The sequence below is a fragment of the Dysidea avara genome, chromosome 7 (genome assembly GCF_963678975.1).
Source record: "Dysidea avara chromosome 7, odDysAvar1.4, whole genome shotgun sequence".
Classification (NCBI taxonomy): Eukaryota; Metazoa; Porifera; class Demospongiae; order Dictyoceratida; family Dysideidae; genus Dysidea; species Dysidea avara.
In genome coordinates, this window is record NC_089278.1 from 7,115,890 (window position 1) to 7,141,972 (window position 26,083).

Genomic DNA, 26,083 nt, shown 5'->3' on the forward strand with positions numbered 1-26,083 from the left:
TATTTAGAGCATGATGTATTGTAGCTACATTGGTGTAATGTCTAATCAGATCACTGCGTAGCAAAGTCGTGTCTAAACTGACTATTGTAATAATCTCTAAAATTAATGTGTTATTTGTGTATAAACTGACCTGCCTAATCCAGCCACCTGCTTACTAAAGTCAGGAAATTAGGCAACCAGAAATACACAGGCTTCACTGCATGTACATGATCCTAGTTAACAACTGGTGTGAAATTGTCCAGCAAGATATGAAGCCACTAAGTGCTGTCTTGTATGTTGACAAGCACACAACTGCTAGAAGGGAATAACATGAGATTACAAAATGCACATTAAAATGTTAAGTGTACTACACTCCTGACCAATTAGATGACTACACATTCTATAGCCACCGAGGGACGTATCTTGATACAACAAATCACTTGTATAATCTTTAATTGAGCTGATAAATTGTGATATACTGTATTCAGTATGCTCATAGTCTCATTGAAAGAAATGTAGCTATATGTGTTAATGCAATGTGTTGGTGTAACTGCACTTCACCATTAATAGCATGCACTGCTTCAGTCAAAACACACCTATCACTGTCAATGGGATCTTTACACAATGCCAGACTTAGATAGGCAATCCCATTTGCTTGATTAGACAGTTTTCCCGGAATAAGAAAGGTATAATTAATGGGACAGACAATTTTATTATATGGCTAAATGATAACACCATCACTATGATGTGGTGAGAATCACTGTACAAATGTTTCGATAGTTGATATGTTGTTTGAGTTATCCATGCAGCGTATTCATTAAAATTAACAAATATTACCAGGTATTATTTTCTGTAGCATGTGGTTGTTAGTAGTACGGTAAAAGTTGTGGCATAATGGAAAAGCTACAAACTGGCATAACTTGCCAAAATCCAAAATGCATGGGCAAATTTTAAGGAATGATAAGCTAAAATATGAATTTCATAAATGAAGTGCATTTTTAATCAGTAGTGGCTGTAGTAGTAATTTCCTGTTGCTGTGATGCTCAGGATTATGCTGACACAATAGACTCAATTAACCTATTCATATCATCTGATAATTATACTAATATCTACACATTGTTGTACAACTAGATACACGGGTAATAATATAAGAAAATACTATTGCTATGTCACTACTGTGCTGTCATATTCACTACTGAAAGAAGGCAGGTTTAAAAACAAGCCTTGTCTTCTTTAATTCTTGGTTCTTAAGAAACTCAGGTGGAAATTCTACCAGATATCCTTTAATTTGAGTGATGCTCTGAGCAGCTGCTTCAGGATCAGTATCAGCAAGTCCAGTACGCTTCTGTATCAAAATAAAATTATCATACAATATAGTAGTACTGTATCTTAAAAGTTAACTAATGCCTTCAAACAAGCATAACACAATATAATGCTTAATATTAAAGGCTATAGCTTTGTCTTTGGCTTGAGCTTTTGGCATGCTGCAATTGGTACAATGCAAGCATCATGGAGTCCTCCATTTCTTGTGCAAAGTTACGTTTTGCAGAAATGCATTAATGTCATCTATCATGTAAGGATAAACAGGAATTGTCTGTCACTTTTACACCAGACTTCCAACAGTCAAAGCAAGTGGATTGATTCTAGGCAAGCTTGCATGCATCAATCCCCATGTGTAGAGCTGTGTAATGGGCAGAACCATGTCGAAAACTTTGCTTACTTAAGGGGTGGGCACACAGCCCCATATGTTTGTTGTTGTTTCTTCCGTTGATGCAAGTTCATTGATGAAACTATCTGTGCACGTAACACTTCAGAGGGTTACACAGAAAAGATCAAGATACTCTAATAGAGCAGTCACCTTTATACAACAGTCATGCATGTATTAAAATATATGATATTGATTAGCTGCTAAAACCACAGTAAAATTCAATCTCCTGACACCTAAATTTCAAAATTTTCCCATGGGGGCATGCCCACAACCCCCTAGAATTAGCATGCTGAATGTGCTTACACACTAGTACCATATACCTGCATGAATTTTAGGGACCCCAACTCAAGCATCCTTGCACCGCCAATACACAGCACACAATGCTTCAGAGGGTTAAACATCAAGGGTCTATTGTGTTTGTGTAGTAGCAGAACCAAATTAGTGAATATACTGCAAGTGTTATTACTGTAATTGTTTGGAATAATAATCTATGAATTTTCATTACACTTGTTTGTAAATTTTTTGTAACATGAATTGTTACAAGCATTTATCACTTTAACCAGAAGCTTGGATAACTTTAAGAAACAATTGTTCCACTATACTGATAATAACAACAAAACCACATCAACTATTGAACACTTATATCATTCCAGGATTCTTGTAGTGTTCTTTACTTACTCTAAATTCCTCTAGTTCTTTAAAGGTTGTTGCAGCAGCAGTTGGAATGCATTTTCCACCAAACACTTGTTCAAACAAGTCTGAATTGCTCTTAGCTGTTTTCATCCACACATCCTGTAGTGAGAATGATTCAATATTACATATTCAGTACAGGCAGATTCTGTGTATTTTGTATTGGTATGATTTCTCTCTGCTATAGCAGTCCATCCAGAAGTGGGCCCAAATAACATCACACATGCAAAAATAGTACCAGAAATGAAGACCATCAGAAATTAAGTCAATACTTTAGTTTCTTAGCATTAAATAAATGCACCATTACCATGCATTACGTACACACTGATTGTAAAACTAAGTTACAAGTAAGTAGCTGCTTACCTTATAGAATGATTCAACTATGGGGTCTTCAACAATTCTATCACCGTCAGCAGTATTTAGTAATCCCAAGTGTTCCCTGTATTTGAAGGTATAGTATACACCACTGGATTAAATACTGCTAAACTAATGTACCGGAATATGTGTTTCCTTAAGGTGTGAGAGAACTTCCCAACTTGCACTGCTTCTCCATCAAATGATACATCAATCTAAAGAGTAAGTGTACATCTTTGTATTAGAGAGATTATTCATACACAATACACATCAATAAATATGAGCATGTACTGCATTAACTGCTATGGGTAATAGTACCATTTCTTTGTCTTCAAGTATGATGGCAAGTTCTGAGTCACGGTTTCCTCGCAAGCTTCTCTCATTCAAGTTGACTAAACAGTACGATAGTATATTGATATGATATGTGGATATGTTGATAAGTTAGTATACTAACCAGATCCCATGATGGTGATCTTATCATCCACTATCAGTAACTTGCTGTGTACGTAAATAACTTCTGTCACCTGTAGTAGGTCAGCCTCCATATAATCACAAGTGTAAGAAACATTACATTTGAATAGGATCATAGAAATGAAACAAGGAAGGTCATCTACACCTGCAGCTATACTAGTGGGACATTTAATTCCTAATTCAGTCATATACAGCCTGTCAGTAGCATAGTCATGACTGAAGTAGGGATTAAATGTCCACTATTATGAATCACGTGACTGGATGCGGCCCCAACTATAAGTGAAGTGATCATATCCACTTTGTTTCTAGCCACTGTACAGCATTATTACAATGGAATTTACAGATAATTCTATTGATAGAAGCCATGATGCAATATCTGTGAACCAACACTTGTGCAGTAGTAGAAAAAGACACAAGAGGATAAGGTAAGTCTGCCCTAGAGGACATAAAAAACATGTTTCAGGTCTAAGCAATGTTGAAAAATGAAGAAATCAAGCCCATAACCTTAACCAGTTGAGTTTTGCTTGGCTGAAGTCAGTTAGTGGAAAATTCTGTAGGTGTTGATTTGTTGGTAGTGTTGCATGTTCCATAGATCTAATGAAGAGCCAATAAGGGGCACAAAGGAGTTACATTATATAAACATTAATAGTAAGATATCACTGCATAAGTGTCTAATGAAATATTGATAAATTGTGACTTATTCAACATATGATTTGAAAAAGCATAACCATCCAGTAGTTGATGGACATTGTTAAAATTTATGCATTGTGCATTTTAATTAAAAACTTGACTATTATGCTGGCAATAATGCTTGATGCTTTTGCTAGCCTATTATGCAAATATGCCAGCATAATTGGCACAAGCCTATGTTCTAGTCAAACTGAAGCTAAACTACCATACATTGCTGCATTATACTGCTTATTAATTATCAATTACTACACATTACCAATTTCTTGTTCAGCTGTCCATGGTTTCTGAGAGCATTAATTGAGACATAGTTCCACACTTCATCTTGAGGAACTGAACATACAATACATCATTACATACTACACATGACTATAACTAACAAACAGTAAAGCACACAGTAAATATACTAACTACTGTATATCAGTATATTGTAGGTTGCTCTGTTTACTAAAGCACCACCCGCCTTATACAAACCAGTGAGTAACATACATCATAGTCTATTATGGAGAAAACAGTGCATGTTTTGAAGTACTTCCTGGATACCCGAAGTATATGCAAATACACATACAACACTTTTAATTACAAACAGTGTGACTAACTTTTGTCCTCATTCACCAATTTGTCAATAAATGATCCTTCTTTAAAGAGAGTGGCCAGCTCCCAATGCAAAATCACTTCAATATTCTCACCACTGTCTTCTCCCAATACACCTGTCACAACACACAAGTCTACACATATGTAAATGGTGAATGCACACACCTCCAAATTCAGGCATCAGTGGAATGCAAATTATCACTCGGAAAGTTTTTTTTCTCTTGTAAGCATCAACTATTTTAGCACGAACATGATCAACCACAGCATTCTGAACTCCTTCTTTTGGGAGTGAAGAAATGAAGAACTGATTCTGTAAAGTACAGCAAATTAGATAAGCAATTTCCAATACAATATTATGCACTTAGTACCTGACACGGAATGTTTGTATTTGGGTACAGCTGTACAACTGTTCTATTACAGTAATCTATATTGCCTGACTGTTTTATTAAAGTATCTTGAGCTTTTTTAGGATGCAATCAAGTGAGAAACCAATGATAAAAGTTTCAAGTACACTGATGTTGATATGAGATGCTGAAGTCTAAACTATGTAATTGGAAATTTCCCTTGGAAATTCATTGGAAATTTCAAATTCACTTAATTGGAAATTCCCCTGGGTATTCAGTGTATATAATCCCTGATATATTTCCTAACATGACTGAAATAAGTCAAGTATTTAAAAAGGTATAAATTATTATGTGTGGCATAGCCATCCACAGCATTTCTAAGGTATAATGGACACAGGTTATGTTATGATCTGACCTCAATGTATATGAAATGTTCCGCTTTATCAACAGCATAGAGATAAGCTTTATACGGAGAATCTTCAGTTTTAGACAGGCCTCCTGACCAGTCAGAAAGTGAACGCAACACCTGCACATACTGGTTAATAGAGAGTCAGATATATGTGTACTGTGTACCTGGCAATTTGCATTGGTTGTATTTGGGTCAGGTTTTGCTAAGTAGTCAGTCTCTGCAACTTCTTCACTGTCAAATTCTTTTCTTGGTAGCAAGTGCATTTCTTTATTAGAAGCTATCTTTTCTTGGCGCTAAGTATATAAACATGTATAAACACATTATGGTAAAAACCACATACTGTATAATGGGGATGATTCGCGGAAGGAACATTCGCGAATGATTTACTATTTCCTCATTCGTGAGAAAATGTTCATGATTGATTGCATACAATAATCTAATTGGGCTGCACCTTCAATGGATTAATCATGGATAGGGAATGCTTGACTATATATGGCTCAACTCTGACATGTTGCGTACTACGCGTACTAGTAGATATGCATGATTGCTGCTTTGCTGGAGAAGTAGGCATTCACGATAATGACAATAGGCACGCCTAGCCTGAGGGGAGGCACAGGCTAAGATATACCATTCCGGCACAGTGAATAGCTGGGCTGCAATTATATTTGCCTCATTTCTCTTGCATGAGAGTAGCACTGATTTTTTCACTGTCACTGAAGTTTGCATCTCTGTTCGAATTTGAATCACATGTAGTCTCATGTGGCCAGACCTCTTTTTCTCCACACGGCACTTATCGATTGGAAATTATAAGTACCTGCTCTGAAAAGGGGTCTGGAACGGTTAGCATAGGAAACTTGTTTCTAGCACCCCACTATGGAGGGTGTTAATGAATTCCAACAAGTCTTCACCCACATCTCGGCCCACAAAATTCAATATCAAATTCTAAATCTTTTTTGACACTTAGTTCAGTTGAGTCGTGCACTACTCGAAGTGAGGCATGGGTTTGGTGACAAAAGCAACTGATACTATGCCTATCTGGTAAACATGTTTTGTGTTTTAAACCATACCATTTTCTTTAGGGCATTCTACTCGCCAGTGAAGCAGGCTCTATGGCGTCACGGCACAACTTAAAATCTTTCTGTTGACAAAGCATAGAACTCGAATATTGAATGTTTGTGGGTCGAAATGTGGGTGAAGGCTTGTTGGAATTCATTAACACCCTCCATAGTGGTTGGGGGTGTTAGAAACGAGTTTCCTATGCTAACTGTTCCAGACCCCTTTTCGGAGCAGGTGCTCCAATCGATAAGCGCCGTGCAGAGAAAAAGTGGTCTGGCCATGCGAGACTACACAAATCACATGGTCTTGCACCTCACTGGCCATACCGTCACACATATAAGAGAGTAGCAAGGCTAGTAGCTACCTGCTTATGCACTCGTTATATGAATGCTGCATCAACTGATCCATGAAAAAGTTTTTTACTTGTAGGAATTTTTTTTGCAAGAAAACATTTGTAAATGCATCTAAAATCATGAAATTTGTGAATGTTTCTTCCGTGAATCATTCCTGTTATATGGTACACTGCAATATAATATCTGCAAAAAGGTACCTTGTCACACATTGTAAAATACATAAATAAGGAGGCAAAAATGAACAAAGGTGTTAGGCTCAGCCCAGAAAAGGTTTTGTGCACATTGAGTACAATCATGACAGTCCTTGGTTGTTGCTGACTGGCATTGAGTCCCTATGACTTGTACCAGCAAAGACAGAGTAGTCTCAGAGCAGCAGATCATCACCACTGGATTTACAAGCACAGAAAACAGACCCAACAGTGTGGCAGAAGGATAATGTATGCACTTGTGCATGTACAAATGCATATACACTCAAATATTTTTGCAAATCTGGTTACACATATGCCACACACATGCTTGCGCATACATAATCAACTAATGTGCTGCAGGAAGTTTGCAATCTTGGGTCCAACAAATAACTATATCATAATTTACAATTACATTACCCACACACTTTGTTTTATGGAAAGCTTTAACATACTATAACTACATTTGTTCTGCCTCTTTTACAGGTCTGCTAAGACACGTAATAAGATACGTACAACAACACAACAACACAGCCCTTCTAACTAAGTCCAAATGTACAATACATACATGCAAGCTAAGCAGCACAAAAGTTAACATTTAATAAACAGTTTTTAGTCCTCATATATAAACATACAAAGTAGTAGTTGTGTTGTTGGATGAAGTGACGAGCAACATCACGTGCTGGTTGTCCATACACACACATCGCAATGTCATGCCATGGCATGCGGTGATTAACATTACGATCAAGATGTTCTGTAAATAATATATAAAATTAGAATGCAGCAGTAAAGTTGGGTAATAGGAGGAAAACTTAATAAATAGTTTTAAATTTCTTATAACAAGTGTTCGTGCATGTAAATTATATACTGGTTTAGCAGCAAAATACTGATCTACTCATAAACTGACCTTCGAAAGGTTTATCAGGATCGGAAATATCTTTTATAAATGTGTTGTAGTAGTCTTTGCCGACATATTGTTGATACATTCCACTTGTATCATCTTCATCCTATGTGAGATGTGACATTTATGAAACATTCAGACATTGACACGTATATATATGCATTATAGAGAGGAAAGTACTTCTTAGCACCATAAAATAAACATTTGTTATGTATTCTGCTCCTGTGTTGACTCTTATATTATTTAAAATGTAAGTTCATTATAAATCTAAAGTGGACAAGAATCTAGTCATGTTATGTATGAAATGGTTACTTGAGGTATGGGGTCTCCTGTAGGTCCAATAACACGCCTCCCGAGATCTGTCAAGTGATGATCATTGGTGTCCCAACGATTAAAATAAATGTCAAGTCCTTTAAATTAAGAGTATCCAATGCTATACAGTATACCACCACAACAGTTATACAACTAACCTCCCACAAATGCTATAGTTTGATCCACAATGACTGATTTCTCATGATGGGTATAAAGAATTGCTCCTTTACCAGCAACAATGCGGTCATCAGTGTCTGGGTGACGGATAACCTTAAAAAATTAAACAAAACAGTAAACACATACCACACTTGTCAAACACTTACAAACACATTTGGGTGAAGAGCTCTCAGCACTTTTGCAGCATAATCAGAGTCTAGGTCAGTTGCTAGTTCAATGTCACTATACAGTAACACATAAACCCTGACACCACTCTCCTGTAGTGAGAGAAGAACAACATTTGACTGTATAGTCATCTAATTATAAAATATCAGTAATAATAATGATGTCATTCTTAAAGGTTTGCTAGAATGGCATTAGACTCTATTGATAAACTTTGTATATCTAAACACGGCTAGAATCCTAGCACTAAAGTGATAGGAGGAATGGTGGTACAGACAGAAGCATGCTCAACAAGTAAGTAAAAATCTTACTGCTTTTCGTTTCAGTATCTGATCAAGACGCCATTTCAGATCAACAGTAGGTGGCCGCTTTAAGAATAGCTCTGGGGCCATCCTAATTGAAAGCATACAGTTTAAACAACGGATCATCACTCCTATAATGCATGCAAGCACAAACAGAGAGCATTATCTTACGCCCAGTCAGCAATAAAGATTTCATCTTTGGCAGATTCAAGAGCATCAGCAACAGCAGCGAAGTAAGATTCCCCATCAACAAACCTGTGCAAAGATAAACAACTACAAAATGAACTTAACTATGTTATAGCAGAACAATCTTTAAGTACTTTAATATAGTTAACTACTCTATTAGAGTAGTAATATTTAGTTTGGTTAGAACCTCTATACAACAGACAAACCAACTGATACTGAGGTTGTCCTTATTCAGAGTATTAGTCTATAGAAACTTCAGAAACTGCCCTTTACAGAGAGGGTAAATGTATAGCGTCCTTTGTACAGAGGGTCCTTTAAGAGAGGTTCCACTGGAATACCATTCACAGTATTTACACTACAGCATTTATTACATTAGTTCAAAAAATTGATGTGGCAACTATTCACTAGTTGATGTTTGAAAACGATGTTTACAGGAGCCCTTATTTTCAAAAAAATCAATCGTGGCACCACTCATGATCAAGTGCGGCTACTATTGAAGGTGCAGAGGAAACACAGTATAATAAGAACAAAGAAAAAAAGTGAAACAACAAAGGTTGCCTATACCTGCAGATATACTAGTGGACATTAAATCCCTAAACTTCAGTCTATAACCATGACTGAATCATACAGTACGATAGTACGGACCACAAAGGAGTAGGCGTGGCCCACAAACTAGTATCACCCAAAAACCAGCCTCAATTTTCCTTGACGACGATGAGGCAGTATTGGTTAGGAAAAACTAGCCCAAACAAGCCTTAAGATTGTCCTGAAATGCTTTCAACCAGTTGCTACAGAATTTTTAACTCGACAGCGGCTAAGTCTACGGGCTTGTTTTTCACTGTTCGACATCACTTTGGCCCAAGAGGTGACTTTTGGCATACCACAGTATGTACAATGCATTCTTCATGGACTTACCAGTGTCCTCCTTTGTGTCCCATTCATCTTTGCTGACAGCAGAAAGTGTCGATTTGGCAGTAGCACATGATGGCTTCCCTTTGTAATGGAAATGGTCTGTATTTTTCATAGTAGCTATTTTGATTGCAGAGGTGCTTTTAGAACAGTTCTTGATTCGTACTGCTGTGTAACAGATTGAACATAGCCGACAACGAAGCATAATGGATACTTCACTTTTCAGATAATAATTGATATAACTGGAGCGCGTGGCACCATTTCTTTCTTTCGGTATGCATGGATTGCAGAGGTGCTTTTCGAACAGTTCTTGATTCGAAATGCTGTGTAACAGGTTGAACATAGCTGGCAATGGATACTCTACTTTTTTCAGACGATAATTGATATAGCTGGGGTGCGTGGTGTCATTTCAGATGTGGTATGCGTGGGTTCACCAGTCATAATATTATTTACAAAAAAGTTAACAAACAAGTACACAAAAAATTGGAATTTTCAACTAGAGTAGGGACCATAGCACATTGATAAAAAATACTGAAACAAGCTGGAGTAGTGCACGATATTAAATCACAGTAAAATGATAAGAAGTGTTATATCCCTACTGTGCATGTATCTTGAAGCACAGTAGGGATATAACACTTCTTATTGCTTTACTGTGATTTAATATCGTGCACTACTCCAGCTTGTTTTAGTACTTTTTATTGATGTGCTATGGTCCCTACTCTAGTTGAAAATTCCAAGTGTACTTGTTAGGATTAAATGTCCACTAGTATATCTTATAGGCAACCTTCCTTGTTTCCCCACTTTTTGTCCTAATCATACAGTATGATAGTACTGTATAGTAGGGAACACAAAGGTTTGGTGTGGCCCATGAAAAACATCACCCCAAAAACCAGCCTCACTTTTCTCTAATGACGATGAGGCAGCATTGGTTTAGGTAAAAGTAAGCCCAAATAAACCTTCAGATCAACTCGAAACTGCTAAGGAATTAAAAAATATATATTGGGGTGAGCCTGAGCGAGCCCCACAAATGGCAGTAGTCACTTGTATGTACGACCGTACGTCTGACCATTCCCGAGAGTTTATGTAACGAACACGGACAGCCCCACACTGGTAGTGCTCAACTGGTATGTACGACCGTACGTCTGACCATTTCCGAGAGTTTACGTAACGAACATGGACAGCCCCACACTGGTAGTGCTCAACTGGTACATACAACTGTACGTCTGACCATTCCTGAGAGTTTACATAACGAACACGGAAAAGTGCACCACATGGCTTAGAATTTGTCACTTGTCTCTTCACTCACAACTCATTCTTATCTACATTGACATGGACAAAGAAGACCGTCTTGAAAGAAGGCCGGGAGAGAACGAGACAGGGCGAGGAGGGAACACTGGCTGGTGAATGCCTAGGTGAATGGTACGTCATGTTCACGAAAACTTCCTGTACGAAAAGGCCGTATTTGCTCCACTTGGCTTAGAATTTGTCATGTGGGTTACAACTTCTTATCTACATAGACATGGACAAAGGAGACTGTCTTAGAAGAAGGCAGGGAGAGAATGAGACAGGGCGAGGACAGCAGCAGAAATGCCAGAAGCAAGTATACACCTGATAGATGCCATGCACACTCGCAGAAGAGAGCATGCAGTTGGCTAATGAAACTGCAGAAGACAGGGAGATAAGTCCTAGCTGACTATGCTTCCACACAGTTATGTAGCTATATATTGGCAGGCCACTGATGAGCCTCCCAACTTGAACTTTTTTCACCTTCCTCCAGCTACCTCTAGAGTAGCCTGAGCATTTCTGTGTGTATAGCTACAAACATACACACACACGTTAAACATTATTCATGGAAATACAGTTGATGCCGCATCACTTTACACAACTCAGGCTCGCTCCATCATGCTTTTAGCATCTGTCTAGTTAAATGGAATTTTCTACTGACTGACTGTCTGTCTGTTTGACTGACTAACTGATGCCTTCAGACAAGCGTAACTTGATAACGGCTAAGGCTATGGGCTTGATTTTTCACTGTTTGACATTGCTTCAGCTGGACACATGTCTTTTGGCATACCGCCGTATGTACAATGCATTCTTCATGGACATACCAGTGTCCCCTTCATCTTTGCTGACAGTGAAAGAACCCACGAATACTGCATCAAAAGAAAGAAATGGCGCCACACACCCCAGCTACCAATTATCGTCTCAAAAGTGAAGTATTTATTTCACTTCGTTGTCAGCTATGTTCAATGAATTACACAGCGTTACGAATCAAGAACTGCGCGAAAAACACCTCTGCAATCAAAGTAGCCACTAGGACACAAATGGATGATTTCCGTTATGAAGGGAAGCCATCATGAGCTACCGCCAAATCACTACCAGTCATAATTTTATTACAAAAAAGTTAGTCAGTCAGCATAAAATAAAATTCCATAGAAACTTTTTGGAAGGGCTATTGGGCAGTGGCGATTCTAGACCTGACCAACAGGGGGGACCAAGTAGGGAACAGCATGACTATTGTTGTATGGCCGTAGAATTTCAGGGGGGGTCTGGGGGTGCAACTCCCAGAAGCTGCAGGATTTTTGCAATTTGAAGGCTTGAAAACAGCCTAAAATTTATGCTAAAAACATGAAAAATGCTAAAAATAACAATACTGCAACTTTCCCCCAAGATTTTTAAAAAGTTATTTTTCAGCAGGGGGGGAGCAATTTCCCTTAATGACAGCTTGGTAGTGCTGGTTATAGGCACAAACAAGCCCAAAATGTCTTCAGACTAATCCCAAAACCATAGGTGATTTTAATGGGGGGCCATGATTGAGGCTGGCTTTAGGGTGGTATATACAATACTAACATACTGTATGATAGATGTCATTTACTTCTGAACACAAAATAATGTCAACAACATACAAGTACTTGTTATAACGTACCAAGTTGCAGTACAGTGATTGCGTTCAGGAGCAAAAGAGTCAAATCTTTTATCCTCAACCCACACCTTTCCGGGGCCCGTCATTGCTTGTTTTATTGCACGAGTCCATATCCTACAGAACATGTCATAAACATGAGTATAGTTTCATCATACAACAATATATGAATAATTCAGCATGGTAGATCACAAGTCTATTATCTTTCACTCCATTTATGAATATGAATAGGGAATCTGAAAATGTATAGCTTGACAGCTAAAAATTTTATTCTAATCAAAGTTTTGAATAGTTACACTAACTCTGGGAGATATTATCTACATATGAGAAACTTACAGTAGGTCATCTTTTCTCTGACATCGGTAGTGCAACTTCCTACAGAATAAACATTATGCTATTCTACACATGTGTTGAAAAACAGCAAAATTCACAAGTCAAGGAATGACTGACTCCATCTTGTTTTAGGACACAATTACATACATCAGATGAACACTGAATAAAAGCTAAAAGCATGTATAATATAACTACAGTTCATACTTAGCTGGACTATAATATCACAAATAAGTTACCGATCTTGAATATCACTGCTGATGGTCAGGCCATGTGCTTCACCAGTTGACGCCATACCTCCGGCTACCTTGAAAGTACTATCAAACAAGAGTACCTCCGATATAGCCTTCTTGTCTTCACTGCAACACAAACAAATTACTCATTATCACTACCACTAGGCATATTGTAAAGCGGACACAATTCAAAAAGAGTGTTCAAAGTTGAAGCCAATTGTATACACACGTATGTGATACAGAATCTATGAAGATACGTATGCATGTATGTAACGATAATAGTAATATATTTATGCTATAGCTGGTGTATGAATCTTACATACTTGATGACTGCAATGCAGCTCTCTTTCAACACTAACCACCTGTGCATGAATAAAATGAACAATTTCTGTGTGACATGAAAATATCGCATTATATGTGAGTAGTGAAATATGGACAATACAAGTGAAATATCATCGTTTTATGACAACACCAAGTTACTGCCCAGCTGTATTATTAAACTTTAAGTGTATAACAAATCTAATGCATACCAGTGAACATCAATCCTTAGTATTGAAATGACAGCATTCATAGCCTCACCTCCTTTCCCAATGGGCAATAGTGAAAAAGACACTCCCAACATAAGTGAAGAGATGACCAAACCAGGAATTCCAAAATTGTTCAACAGAATCAACATTCTTTTCCACCACACCTTCCCTACAGAGTAACCATTAATTACCAATATGGGTACAGCAATGGCATTAGTTGCTAAGTAACAATAACACTATTAGAAACATTACAAGTGTAATTACATATGACTTAAGAATGATCTAATTACGTACTTCAGCTTCTTTCCAAGATCTTTCACAAAAGAAAGAGGGCTGATGTCCAAAATATCAAGCTAAATGCAAAACAAAATAAGGAAACGAATGTTAAACAACATGGATACACAGGGTGTTGCACCAGTATATGGTTGCACTAGACAATTAAATTACACTTATGTTCAATTAAAGAATAATCAAATTGATAACCACAAATTTGCTATCTATACATGAAGTGAGAATAATAATATTACTACTACTGACAACAGTTGGATGGCTCCTCAAATCAGGATCTTGGAATATCGCATTGAGAAATTTAGGCAGTTCTTCTTTGTACTAAAGACACAAATGACATTAACACTAAATATTATACTACTCACATTTGTAGGATTCATATCAGCCTCAGTCAATTTCAGATCATCTGGAATGCTATCGGTACATATATTTGTATAAAATAGAAAGTATATATATATATATTATAGCTCACTTGTCAACCCCTGCTTTGACATCTGAAATTAGCTCTTGAAGGGTCACAAACTCTTGATGTCCAATCACATCCTCCCATTCAAATAGTCCATGTTTAAACATGACATCATAACTAGAAGTAGCAAATTGAATGACATACCATTTATGATATGATTTCTGGTGGGAAAACAACGTTATGATCTGGACCATAATAAGGTATGATTTATGGTTGATATAATGTTATGATCTGGACTGTACTAACATACCAAATTTGCTGAACTTCACAATTTTTGTTGCTTACAGCAGCCATACACGTCATGCAGGCAAGAAATTTCTAAGTGACTATTACACTATAGATGTGTTTCACTCACACAAAGGGATGGGGCAATGCCTATGTGTAAGCCACAGTCATACTTTATATGGTTTGAGCTCTGTTGTGGTTTAGTGCATGGTTAATGTATCTTACAAACCTTAAAAGTATATTAACAAGAAATTTCATTTTAGGATGTTTATTTTCAAGTAAAACTGGTTTACCATAAACAATGAAAGTTTGGAACGACCAAAAGTTGTACAAATCAAAGAAAATTTGTCAAACTTTATATTATATTAAGTGCTATCCCACCATAGGGACCTGTGAGAAGTCCAGGCCTGTAAATAACAGGGAGTCAGAAACATGTATCTGAAACTGTGAAGAATGCAGAAAAAAAAATCCAGACCCAGCGGTGACTTGATCCCCTGCAACATGCTCATCGATTAGCTAGTTTATTGTTCAGTATTGGCTGTGTACAGTAAACTTGCTACACTTTTATTGCCAATCTGCTTCACATACCGATTCACCAGACTTGAGTCACACCAAACTTTCGTCATTTACAATACTACATTTACATAATATACTCAAAATGAATGCATGCATGTCATACTTGCGATACTGCATAAAACGTTTGTAAGTATCAATAGCATTGGCCTCAATAGGTACTCCAGGTAGAAGAGCATCATCAGATGACAAATGATCATTTAGTGAGGCAATTGTTATCTCTGGATCTAACAAAATAACATAAACAAAATGAAGGCTAGATATTCTATCGCTATAATGTATGTATTAACATGCAGACTCACAATAGCCTGTGTATAGCTGTGATCCCTTTAGTTTTGGGTATACACCTTTTACAACTACTCACTGCAACATGAATTACGCTGTGTGCTGCATGTGTGTGTGTGTGTGTGTGTATGTACTTGTGTGTGTATCATATACCAAAATAAAAACTTAAATCATGCATGTATGCCTACTCTGTTGCTTTTATCACATTGTGGCTGACATGTTTGGGACCACACTGCTCACATATAAACATATAAACCAGTTAGCCACATGCAGCTAAGAAAGCTGGCACACATGCCGTATGGGGCTAAGGGGGCTTCAATTTTTCTTTTCACGCACTTTGCAAAAATTGCTATAAAACGCAAATGTGTAACTCGCAATCAATTGCCTCAATGTTTGGCACAAATGAGGGGCGTGTAATGGTGGATTCACGTACCAAGTTTGCTGTGAATCTGAGGAATAACCAAGGAGTTATGAGCAATTATTCACATAAAAAAATCAAACTTCTGTCACGGCTACAGGGTAAACCGAGTATAGGAAAATTGGTGTGTAGATAGGCTGATCATTGTAGCAGTGCCTTTTGATAGTTTGAATAGCAATAGAGTTACAGTGACAAAGTTATAAAGCAAAAACCAAACAAATGTAAAATCACGGGATCGAGATACTCTAATGGAGCAGTCAGCACGGGGTAAAAAAAAGTGTACAAAAAATGCTGAGAACAAACCTTACCAGAGTTTGAATCAGGGACCTCCATACCTAACACCTGCATCCTTAACCACTGAACCACTGTTACCTTGGCTGATCACCTCACTTAATTTCTGCTTTATAAATGAATTTCTAGTAGAAATCTGCTTGCTTATAATCAAACATTTGTAATTTCATAGATCTACCAATAGAAGTTTTTGAAGCTTAAATTTTAATTTCTGAAACTTTGTTTGCTTGTAGTCAAAACATCTGGCTATTAAAAAATTCCCAACCCTAATCTTATAACCAGTCATATTGCTCATGAAATGGTGGAAAGCTCAACCACCCCTTTGTGTAGTCTCATGTGCCAGACAATTTGTGTAGGGGTGGACAGCCAGATTGTAGGGAAAATTTTTATAGATGTATTACAGAGGTTTTAGGTCGGTTGTCTGTAGCACACATGCAGTTAATAGCCAATGAAAAAGTGCTCATTGCAGAATTTAAGTTCACTAATTCCATTGCACATGTGCAACACTGTCGTGGACAACATGAAAACCTCTGTACGGTATAATTGCTATGGTAGAGTAACTGGTCATTCTATGGACACTATCACATAGACATTGCCACATCACCCAAACCCAGCTACTAGCTGTGCACTACTTCCTTACATTGCATTAGCATAGCACAGCCACTGTGGATTTGAGAGCCAATTTTTTGAGGTTTTCCGGACTATCAATTAATAGAGTATAGTGACGCATATACTGGACAGGAAAGAAATTACTTAGGCATCACAAAGAGGTATTATCCTTTTAGCTAACTGTCAATCCATGTGCATTGTGCTGTTAGTCAGCTCCTGTGGTTGGCAAGCAATAATCAACACAGTTGCTAAGGCACCAATTAGCTAACTCTCAACTATACCTAGGCCACCAATGTACAAATTCCAGTGCATTACTTTAGAAAACAGTTTGATTATGGCATTTCATGTTGTCTAATAGCCTCCTATATCTGTTTATTAGGTGAAGAAAATCCATCCCTCCTGGAGGAGACTGCATGAGTGTGGCACTTGACTATGGCCTGCAGTTCAAATCCTGGGGTTGGAGGGATTTTTTTTCTTTGGCCCATTTTCTGTTTTGCTTTATTATCTGGTTTAAAGTTGCCTAATAGTCTCCAATATCTGTTTACCATATAGTGGAAAATTTTGGCAGGAGAAAAGTTTGGCGAATTGATCATTGATCATTGGCAGAAATTGGTGAATAATATTTTGGCGAATGCATGACATTACTTTGCCCACGCAATTTTATTACAGCATTGGAGACGAAGCTTTGAGATGTCTATGGACGAAGTACTACAGTTCAATGCCTCTCATTCGAATCGACGCGCTCTTATGGATGCACTAGCTCACTAAGTCAGCAATCAAGACTGGAACATGCGTGGCAAGCGAGGCAAGGCATGTGCATGGGCTGGGCGGCATGGGCACTGAGCTGAATCACTCGAGCTGAATCACTCGAGCTGAATTGCCCATCGATCTGCCTGAGCTATTAGTCAAAACCATACTGTATTCAATGGGATACTTGCGGAAGACTAACCACTCACCACTGTAACAACATTCACTCACTGCGTCTACTACACTTTCAGTGTTTAGGAAAATGGCGAGTAAAATTTGGCGAATCCATGCATACTCACCAAATTCGCCAAAATTTTCCACTATACGGTACAAAATTTTCTCCCGCCAAAATTTTCCACTATACGGTATTAGGTTAGGTAATTCAAAGGCTGCAGCACAAGTTGCTGTAGACTTCAGTGCTGGTCACTGTAAAGCTGTAATAAAAACAGCTGTAGCATTATAACACATTTTACATAAAGGATATCACACAACATTCGTAGCTAATGCCTAACTGTTACAAAAAAATTGCAGTGAAAATTTGAGCATATAGCTAGTTAAAGTGGCCATTAGTTGGGTCAGTGCTAGGCTGGTGTAGCTAGCTAAATCACTTACATGGCACCAACTTAAATAAAGTAAAACTGGCTCTAGATATAGCTACGAAACACTACCTTCAGCTTTACACACTGAAATCCTTACTATGAGTGGTGCTTGCTGACATCATACCATGCTTCAACACTTGTGAATATTCAACTAGACAATGGGCATCACCTCCTGTGACTACCCCACCCCCAATTGTGAATAAATATACGAACACAGTTATGGTGCATGGGTAGTAGCAAGAGTTAATAATAGTGGAGGGAGAGTGTATAACACTACATAGGCCTGTAAAAAATGATCCTGAGAAATTCAAAGGGATTCATTCAGATGTGTAAAATGTTCACACTGGCAGAACAAGGAAATGTGATGATTGTACTGAGAGAACAAAGAGATGCGATGATTGAAACAATCTTCACCTATGAAGAATACTACAAATTACAGAGTTTTACAGAAAGAATCCCTTTGAATTTCTCAGGATCATTAGGCCTATGCAGTGTTAGACACTCTCCCTCCACTATTATTAACTCTTAGTAGTAGTGTCCAGAATTAGATCTAGTCCGTTGTTATGTGGTTCCGGATGAAAAATACTCTAACAGTGAAATGCAAGTTTGCATCCTTGATTAGCATTCATCAAAGACACGTTGGATGACGTCAAATCTCGTGTCAAACCATAGCCATTTAAATAGTCACCACAATTTCCTGCCTTTCCATGCAAGACGATCAAATCATAGATAGACCCTCTACTATCTATGATCAAATCACAGATTATGGATCAATCAATGCTATTCTCGCGTGGCCAGACCGCTTTGTGACCCATGCACCCGATAACCCCAACTTCCGAAATATGAATAACTATCTATACGCTCTCATCCCGAATTTGCACTCGTACCATAATATGTACCATAATTTGCACTCGTACCAGATAGATTACCAATATAAACACAACCCACAAGCTTACCTTGAGGACTCGCCATTCTTTTCCGCGTAAGCTCTACCTCTACGAACACCGCTAATACCAGTACGAAAAATCACCTATAATGTGGTTTAATTAGCTAACGCATGTATTTCATGACGTCATGCTGTCTGTAATTGAAAAATGGCAATTACATGTTGATATGGAAACCGAGCCTTCCGAAGTATAATTAGCTAATGCATGTATTTCATGACGTCATTACTTAGTTACTACAATACATCACTAAAACCATAGTTACTGTTGTTCTGTTGCTAATTCATTTTCGAGTTCTTTCAGAGCAGATTGGTATTGTGGGATCATGCTTGCCATATCAGCCATCTTCTGCTTGGTTGGTTTGTGTCTGCCAGCCTGCTTGAACATCTTGTTAAAATGAAACACCTATAGGGGTAGAATAATGATTGTGTGTGTGTTGTGTATCTATGTGTGCAGGCACATGTGCATGTCGTAACTCTCCTGATCATGTGGTGGAGACCATGCAGGGTCAGTGCTTGCCTTGCAAGCCAGCAACTTGGCTAAGAACATGCGCATACATTGTCCCCTGAGGATACTGTTCCTATCAGGTCCCTGCTATTCATCTGTTGGTTAATCCACCCTCCCTTTCACCTGGCCTAAAGGAAAGGCTTGCTTGCTTAGCATCGCGTGGCTGATACCTCCCATAGAGGGTTGGGCAAAGAGTAAAAAAGGTAGTTGCACATGTGTGCGTGCTTGTATGATTCTGCACACATCTGTATGCGTGTACACAAAGATGCACATGCATGCACAAATGCACATTACACCCTGTAGACTACAAACACACACACACACACATCCATATACCATGACTGCTTAGGGCATGCATGCACAGTTCTTGGGCCTAGGTAGCAATATGTACTCTACCAGTGTAAACCTCTCAAGAGGAAATTGTAAGCACGTTTGTTAACTACCTCCGAAGTGATCAGAGGCATGGGATAAAATTTTAACTCTGCAGTTATGCCTTCAATCATCACACTTTTCTGCCCAGAAAGAATTTTTTATCCTATCGATTGACAACCACAAAGCTTCCTCCCAGTATTTGGCCAGTCCCTACATTCAGTGGTGTCTACCTACAGCAGTTGTCACACTCAAGTTTAATGGGGCATACACTATTTGGCATACACCTGTCAAGACTGCTACACATTAATACTGACATTAAACTTTAAACATGTGCTAAACATACTAAATATCTGAGGTGATCCAAAGTTGACTGCTTATTGGCCTCTAAGATAAGACCTAAACATTGTAATGGCATGTTAATGGGAGAATGAGAGCAAGAAAGTATACTGGATAATGTCTGCCAGTACCAAAAGCAAGTAGAATACATTTGGAATAAGGCAGGTTTACATTAGCAGAAACATTGTTTAAAATTACATCTCCAACACACACAGGATATCAGATGTTACATACATTGTGTATTAGCAGCATAACACTACATACAATCACAGATGTGTGAGAGCTAGCTACTTCGTAAGAAAAAGAGGGTGCCTACAATGACAGCTGGTACTGTTATAAATTTGTTGCAAAAGTTTACATGGTAAAGTAAAGAATCTGAAGATTTTATTAATGGAAATAACAACCATGGACACAAGTATAAATATATGGAAATCAACTGATGGATGACAGTGGTAGCTAGTATAGGTTGAATGATCAAAGTTGTTGAAACTACTATGGTTTCAGCTCAGCAGCTCAGCTGAGTACATGCACTATAGCTAGCCAAAACATGGTAAGAGAAATATATGCTCTTTTTTACACAAGCAAGTTACCTCTTGTGGCCTGAGTATAGTATAAGCAGTTCCGTGCTCCCCAGCACGAGCTGTTCTGCCCACTCTGTGTATATAAGTCTTCATATACACTGGAACATCATAATTGATGACACAAGATACCTGAGTGAGTATACACAGTACATTACACAATTGACACACGCACACGTGCACACACACACAGACATATTGCATTCTCATACATCATTGTGACACTATAGTATTAAAGCAAGTGAAGATCTAATAAAACAGTCACTATATAATGAAATTATACCTGGCAATAGCCATGATAAACTTTGAACAAAATGCCAAGCATAATAGTTATGCAAAACTGCTGGGTTGGACAAAAGACAAAATAAACTGATTCCTACACTGCACTTGGGTTTCTTCCATTAAAAATACATGAGCAAAAGCAATATCTTAAATGTTGTTTGACCGTTAGTGGGCCATTCAGCACTATGGGTCACCTACAACTTTCAAGGTCCATCAGTGAGTTACGTAAATGTTTTAGAAGTATCGGCTCAATTGAAAACAAACATACCATATCAACATCCATTCCTCTTGACATTGCATCAGAGCAAACTAACATGTCAACTTTTCCACTCCTAAAATCAGATAAGACAGATTTTCTTTTCTTTTGAGGTAAGTTGGCAGAATATTCGGCCACTTCAGATAACCCATAATGTTTCAGCAACAGACACAATCGATGAGTTGAGTCCTTGGATGATGTAAAACACAAAACCCTCTTAATCCCTTCATTCTGGATCAAATATATTACAGCAAGTGGCTTCATTTTAGCTGGACACACAATAGAATATTCTCTCAGTGTTGATGGTAATGCAAACCTCCCCACATAGTTACCCATACCTTCCGTATCATCTACTACAGCTGTGGTGAATAACTTTGGACTGTAGAGTTTGAGCAAGGCCAATTTTTCAGGGTTCTGTGGTATGGTTGCAGAGAACAGTAGTTTCTGAAGGTTAGACTGTATAGATGTCGCAGTTACTACAGGTTGAAACGGTATTGGGGAATGTGGAATAGGAATGGAAATATCAAACTTGGGATCTGGAGTTAAGTTAGGAAAAGTGTCATTGGGAGTGAGCCATGTGTGAAGGCTTAATGACTGTCTCTGTTCCTCCTTAGTGTTAATAAATTCAAACAATTTTGTAATCCATTCTTGAAATGACTGATCCAGCAACCTGTCAACTTCATCAATCACTAAAAAGCGGAGATGTCTGAGGCAAAAATGTTTTGTCAAGCTCATGTGATCAACTAAGCGCCCTGGGGTTGCTATGACAACATCAGCTCCACTTGACACAGGTATGGTGGCGTGGTTAACAAGTTCCGCCTCTTCCTTATCTATAGAAGTTTGTCCAGTTATTGTGACGACCTTTAAACCAGTTCCCTTGGCTACATCATTCAAGACTGCCTTAACCTGATTGGCCAGATCTCTGGATGGCACCACAATCAGTCCCCTTACTCGGCACACAACACGATTCATGAGTGCTGTCACAATAGGGATAGCATAGGCTAATGTTTTACCACTCCCGGTTGGTGCATTCACACAAACATCCTGGGGGCGTCTTCCACTAGGATGGCCAAGTAAAGGCCCACAAGATGTTGTCAGTATTTCAGGGATTATATGATACTGGACAGGAAAGAATTTGATAATACCCATTTTCCGTAAGTTCTTCAAGATGACATCAGGAAGGGTAAAAGTGAGCTCAGCCAGAGGAACAGAATTTCCCTTAATATCCACCTCAACAAATGTTGGGTTCTCCATCCATGACGGCAACTTTCTTAGCACTACTGGTTTTTCATGCGGTTTGGTTTTACCACCTAGGACAGGAAAATACTCACTCTCATCACACTCATTTCTTGCACCATCACAATCACGTGATGTGTGAACTGGGTCATGTGAGCCATTAATTACATCACCTATACTATTACCATCGTCGTAATCGTTGGCACTATCTTGGGTTGTCAAGTCGTGAGGTTTATCATTTGAAAAGTTAAAACCGGTTTCATCGTTGCCATTTGGAGGTGAGCCTAATTCATCATCATCATTAGTTAGCTGTTTGTTATCTAATTCTTTTCTTCTCTTTTTTCTGTGTTCCTTTTTAGGTAATAACTTGCACTTTTTATGTGAAAGTTTCCTCTCACTGCTCACTTGCTCATCATCACCACACATACTTTCCACGCTGGTATTGGTCATCATCTCTTGTGACTTGCGCTTCTTTGTTCTTGCAGAAGACAGCAACTTGTCAAGCCGTTGTGAAACAACATCCTCTGAAATACGTTTAGTAGTCAGGTAGTCTTGCTCCTCTCCATGGTACCGGTTGATAGTGAACAGTGCCATATCTTGTACCTGTAGGTCAGATAAAAATCTGTATAAGTTTCACATGGAGAATATGCTCTACAGCAGATATTGGAAGCTAGCCTCTGTACATGGGCTCATTGCTTTGATGATTTACTACTAAGACACATAATTTATACATGGATGCAGAGTTTGGGGCTGCACAACGGATTTTTGAAACCAGAAACACTGGACACAGGATGGTTGTGTATAAAGGCTAGTTTCCATACAGCTGAAAACTGCCTACGTCATTGCCTGAAATTATTATGTAACTTGCTGGTATAGCAAGAACTGTGCTTGCTAGAGCCACCACAAAATTTGGGAGAGGCACAACCTTTCTGGTTCTTCTGGAATAACAGGCAGGTCAATTTGTCAATGGTAACAGGCAACTGGAGGCAATGTTCAACACAAACGAACCAAGAATGATGCCTACACGTATACCACACTTTGGCTTGTGTCACTCAAACTACTATAATGCAGCACCATATTGTAACAAATGAAAGTATACCCTTGCTGCCAAGTTTGTTTCCAAGGTTTGCTAATAAAATATACAAAAATACAGATGTGTAGTCAATTGATTTATCCACCTTGACTATTGTCACAGTACAGGCCACAGAGACTAGTTGCAGGTATTAACTATAGCTAACTTGTGATTAGTCTCAGGAAACAATGCAGGTGGTTTGGAAACCCAGCCTTATGTCTGGTTTAGTGAATGTTGGGAAAATCATGTATATCGCCCAGTGTAAATGCTAAGGATTCTATCATGTCCACTTGCAGGGACACATGGCATCACTGACATGTCTTTAACAACATTATGTAAGACTTCCTTTTGCTCTGTAAGCGTATGGGGCACACATTATGCAAACAAACAGTATCTAGGAATGTCAAAACTTGATTATATACCCATTTGAAAGTAAGGATGTAGTCAGAAAAAGCTAAGGTGAGGAAGCCAACTAACCAAGAGTGGTTAGTATGACTGTTCTATTAGAGTCACTGGAAAGTTGTCTCTTGGATTTGACTAACCTATATGTCTTAGCCATTATCAAAGTTAATTTTACAGAAAAGGTTTACATGAAAAGTACGCAATGATATAATTACTTAGTGAGAAGAAAGAAAAAAGCATATAGAAGAAAAAAAAAGACTTGGTACATTGTGATTACTGAGCAATCACTAAGGCATGGATCACCTGAATGACAAAGTGTTTCACTGACATATGTACTCCACATAGAACACACCATAGATGGGAAACAACACTATTAGCTACAAGCTTCTCTTAACAAACTCGGTGAAGCCAAATGATGAACACTTTGGTGCAAAATCTGCTTTGATACATGTAGTAGTTTGTGATATAATCAAAAGATGAAGATGGTTAGATGGATTTTTAGTTTTCATCAGCAAAAAACAGAAAATTAAAATCTTTTTTTTTGACCTAATACTTCATCAGGCCAATAATTAGAGATACAGTGTTCAATATCCTTGCAGTCTCATGTGTGATGTCACATTTTCTCTTCACTGTGGGTACAGTATGAATCCCACACTCATCTTGGTACTACTATCTATCTAAACTGTAGCCACTTGACTTGCATTTCTCTATCACATGCATGAATTAATCAATGTTTTGGAGTGTACCACTGAACAAATGGGTTATAAGACATTTAGTGATAGAAATGTATTAAGTGAATGGCCCAAAACTACTGCAGGTTTGTGAAGTGCTATGTCAAGACGATTATCAGATTCAAACTCTCATTACCATGACAAAGACAAGGGGTAGTCACTACCACTAATCCGGACCAGGATCAAAGCGGTCAAGGGTAAAAATTGCACTTAAAAGTGGCAAACAAGCTAGCTTGAAAACAAAACGAGGATTCATAAAGATCTGCTATTATTGGAGATGTAGCTGGGTAAGGAGAGTTCCACACAATCTTGTATAACATCAATGTCATTTCAGTATGCATGTACGAAATTGATTTTAGACCCAAAGAGTTGAGCATACGCAAGATACTATTTGTCCTTCAGTAGTCTTTAAAAATATAACGAGCTGCTTGTTTTTTAATTAAATTTATGTACTCTCTTCTGGACAGTGTGTCAGGCCTCTCCAAAGGACTTGTCCACAAGGGGCCTGAAACAAGCTGGAAATCTTGTAGGTTGATCATGAAATCTTTACTAGAAATCTCTGGAATCAAAATCTGAAATCTTTAAAATTTCCAGAAATTGTCGGATACACACTAATATTACACGATAATGTAGTCTTGAAATCTTGGGTAAAATCTAAAGATTTCGAAATCTCGTAGGCAATTTTTGCTTGGTTTCGGACCCCTCGCTTGTCCATATCTATACGCAGGGAGTCCTCCCAAACCAATGCATTATATAAAATGGGACTATGTCATGGATACACTTTTTTATTGTTCAAATTTCAAATAGTTTATTTACAAATACAGCATTTCAACTAAAACTGTGGGCAGAGAAACAAACTCTGCCCAATCCTGTGACGACGGAATTGTTGCCATACGGATAAGTGTCCTAATTCAGGTGCCCACGTTTAAAATATATCTTCTACAATATTGTAACAACAAAAAACGTACTGAATTGCAGCAGAGAGATACGAGACACACACGAGGCAGTAATTTCCGAAACCCACAATACAAAATAAAAAAGTAGAATCACGTGATATGATAACACTGACCTTCGCTC

At 38.1% G+C, this 26,083-nt stretch overlaps 2 protein-coding genes across 2 annotated transcripts; both read right to left on the minus strand.

Moving 5' to 3' along the window:
* Positions 1 to 1,047: 1,047 nt before the first annotated feature.
* Positions 1,048 to 19,369, minus strand: LOC136262369 (phospholipase D2-like). The gene is made up of 29 exons (XM_066056616.1): positions 19,247 to 19,369; positions 15,448 to 15,568; positions 14,550 to 14,660; positions 14,443 to 14,491; positions 14,327 to 14,398; positions 14,084 to 14,142; positions 13,842 to 13,958; positions 13,586 to 13,624; positions 13,269 to 13,388; positions 13,036 to 13,074; positions 12,706 to 12,816; positions 8,856 to 8,939; positions 8,694 to 8,775; positions 8,367 to 8,477; positions 8,202 to 8,313; positions 8,044 to 8,141; positions 7,738 to 7,837; positions 7,466 to 7,584; positions 5,401 to 5,529; positions 5,243 to 5,353; positions 4,649 to 4,793; positions 4,489 to 4,599; positions 4,149 to 4,222; positions 3,186 to 3,255; positions 3,050 to 3,123; positions 2,873 to 2,946; positions 2,741 to 2,816; positions 2,366 to 2,479; positions 1,048 to 1,324 (listed from the first exon to the last, which is right to left on the minus strand). Exons 1-29 carry the CDS (start codon positions 19,260 to 19,262, stop codon positions 1,172 to 1,174), a joined length of 2,691 nt encoding a protein of 896 aa, XP_065912688.1. The 5' UTR covers positions 19,263 to 19,369; the 3' UTR covers positions 1,048 to 1,171.
* A 56-nt stretch (positions 19,370 to 19,425) lies between these two features.
* On the minus strand, positions 19,426 to 26,065 carry LOC136262371 (ATP-dependent RNA helicase DDX51-like). The gene is made up of 4 exons (XM_066056618.1): positions 25,975 to 26,065; positions 21,578 to 23,404; positions 21,040 to 21,159; positions 19,426 to 19,639 (listed from the first exon to the last, which is right to left on the minus strand). Exons 2-4 carry the CDS (start codon positions 23,393 to 23,395, stop codon positions 19,496 to 19,498), a joined length of 2,082 nt encoding a protein of 693 aa, XP_065912690.1. The 5' UTR covers positions 23,396 to 23,404; positions 25,975 to 26,065; the 3' UTR covers positions 19,426 to 19,495.
* Between the last annotated feature and the right edge of the window lie 18 nt (positions 26,066 to 26,083).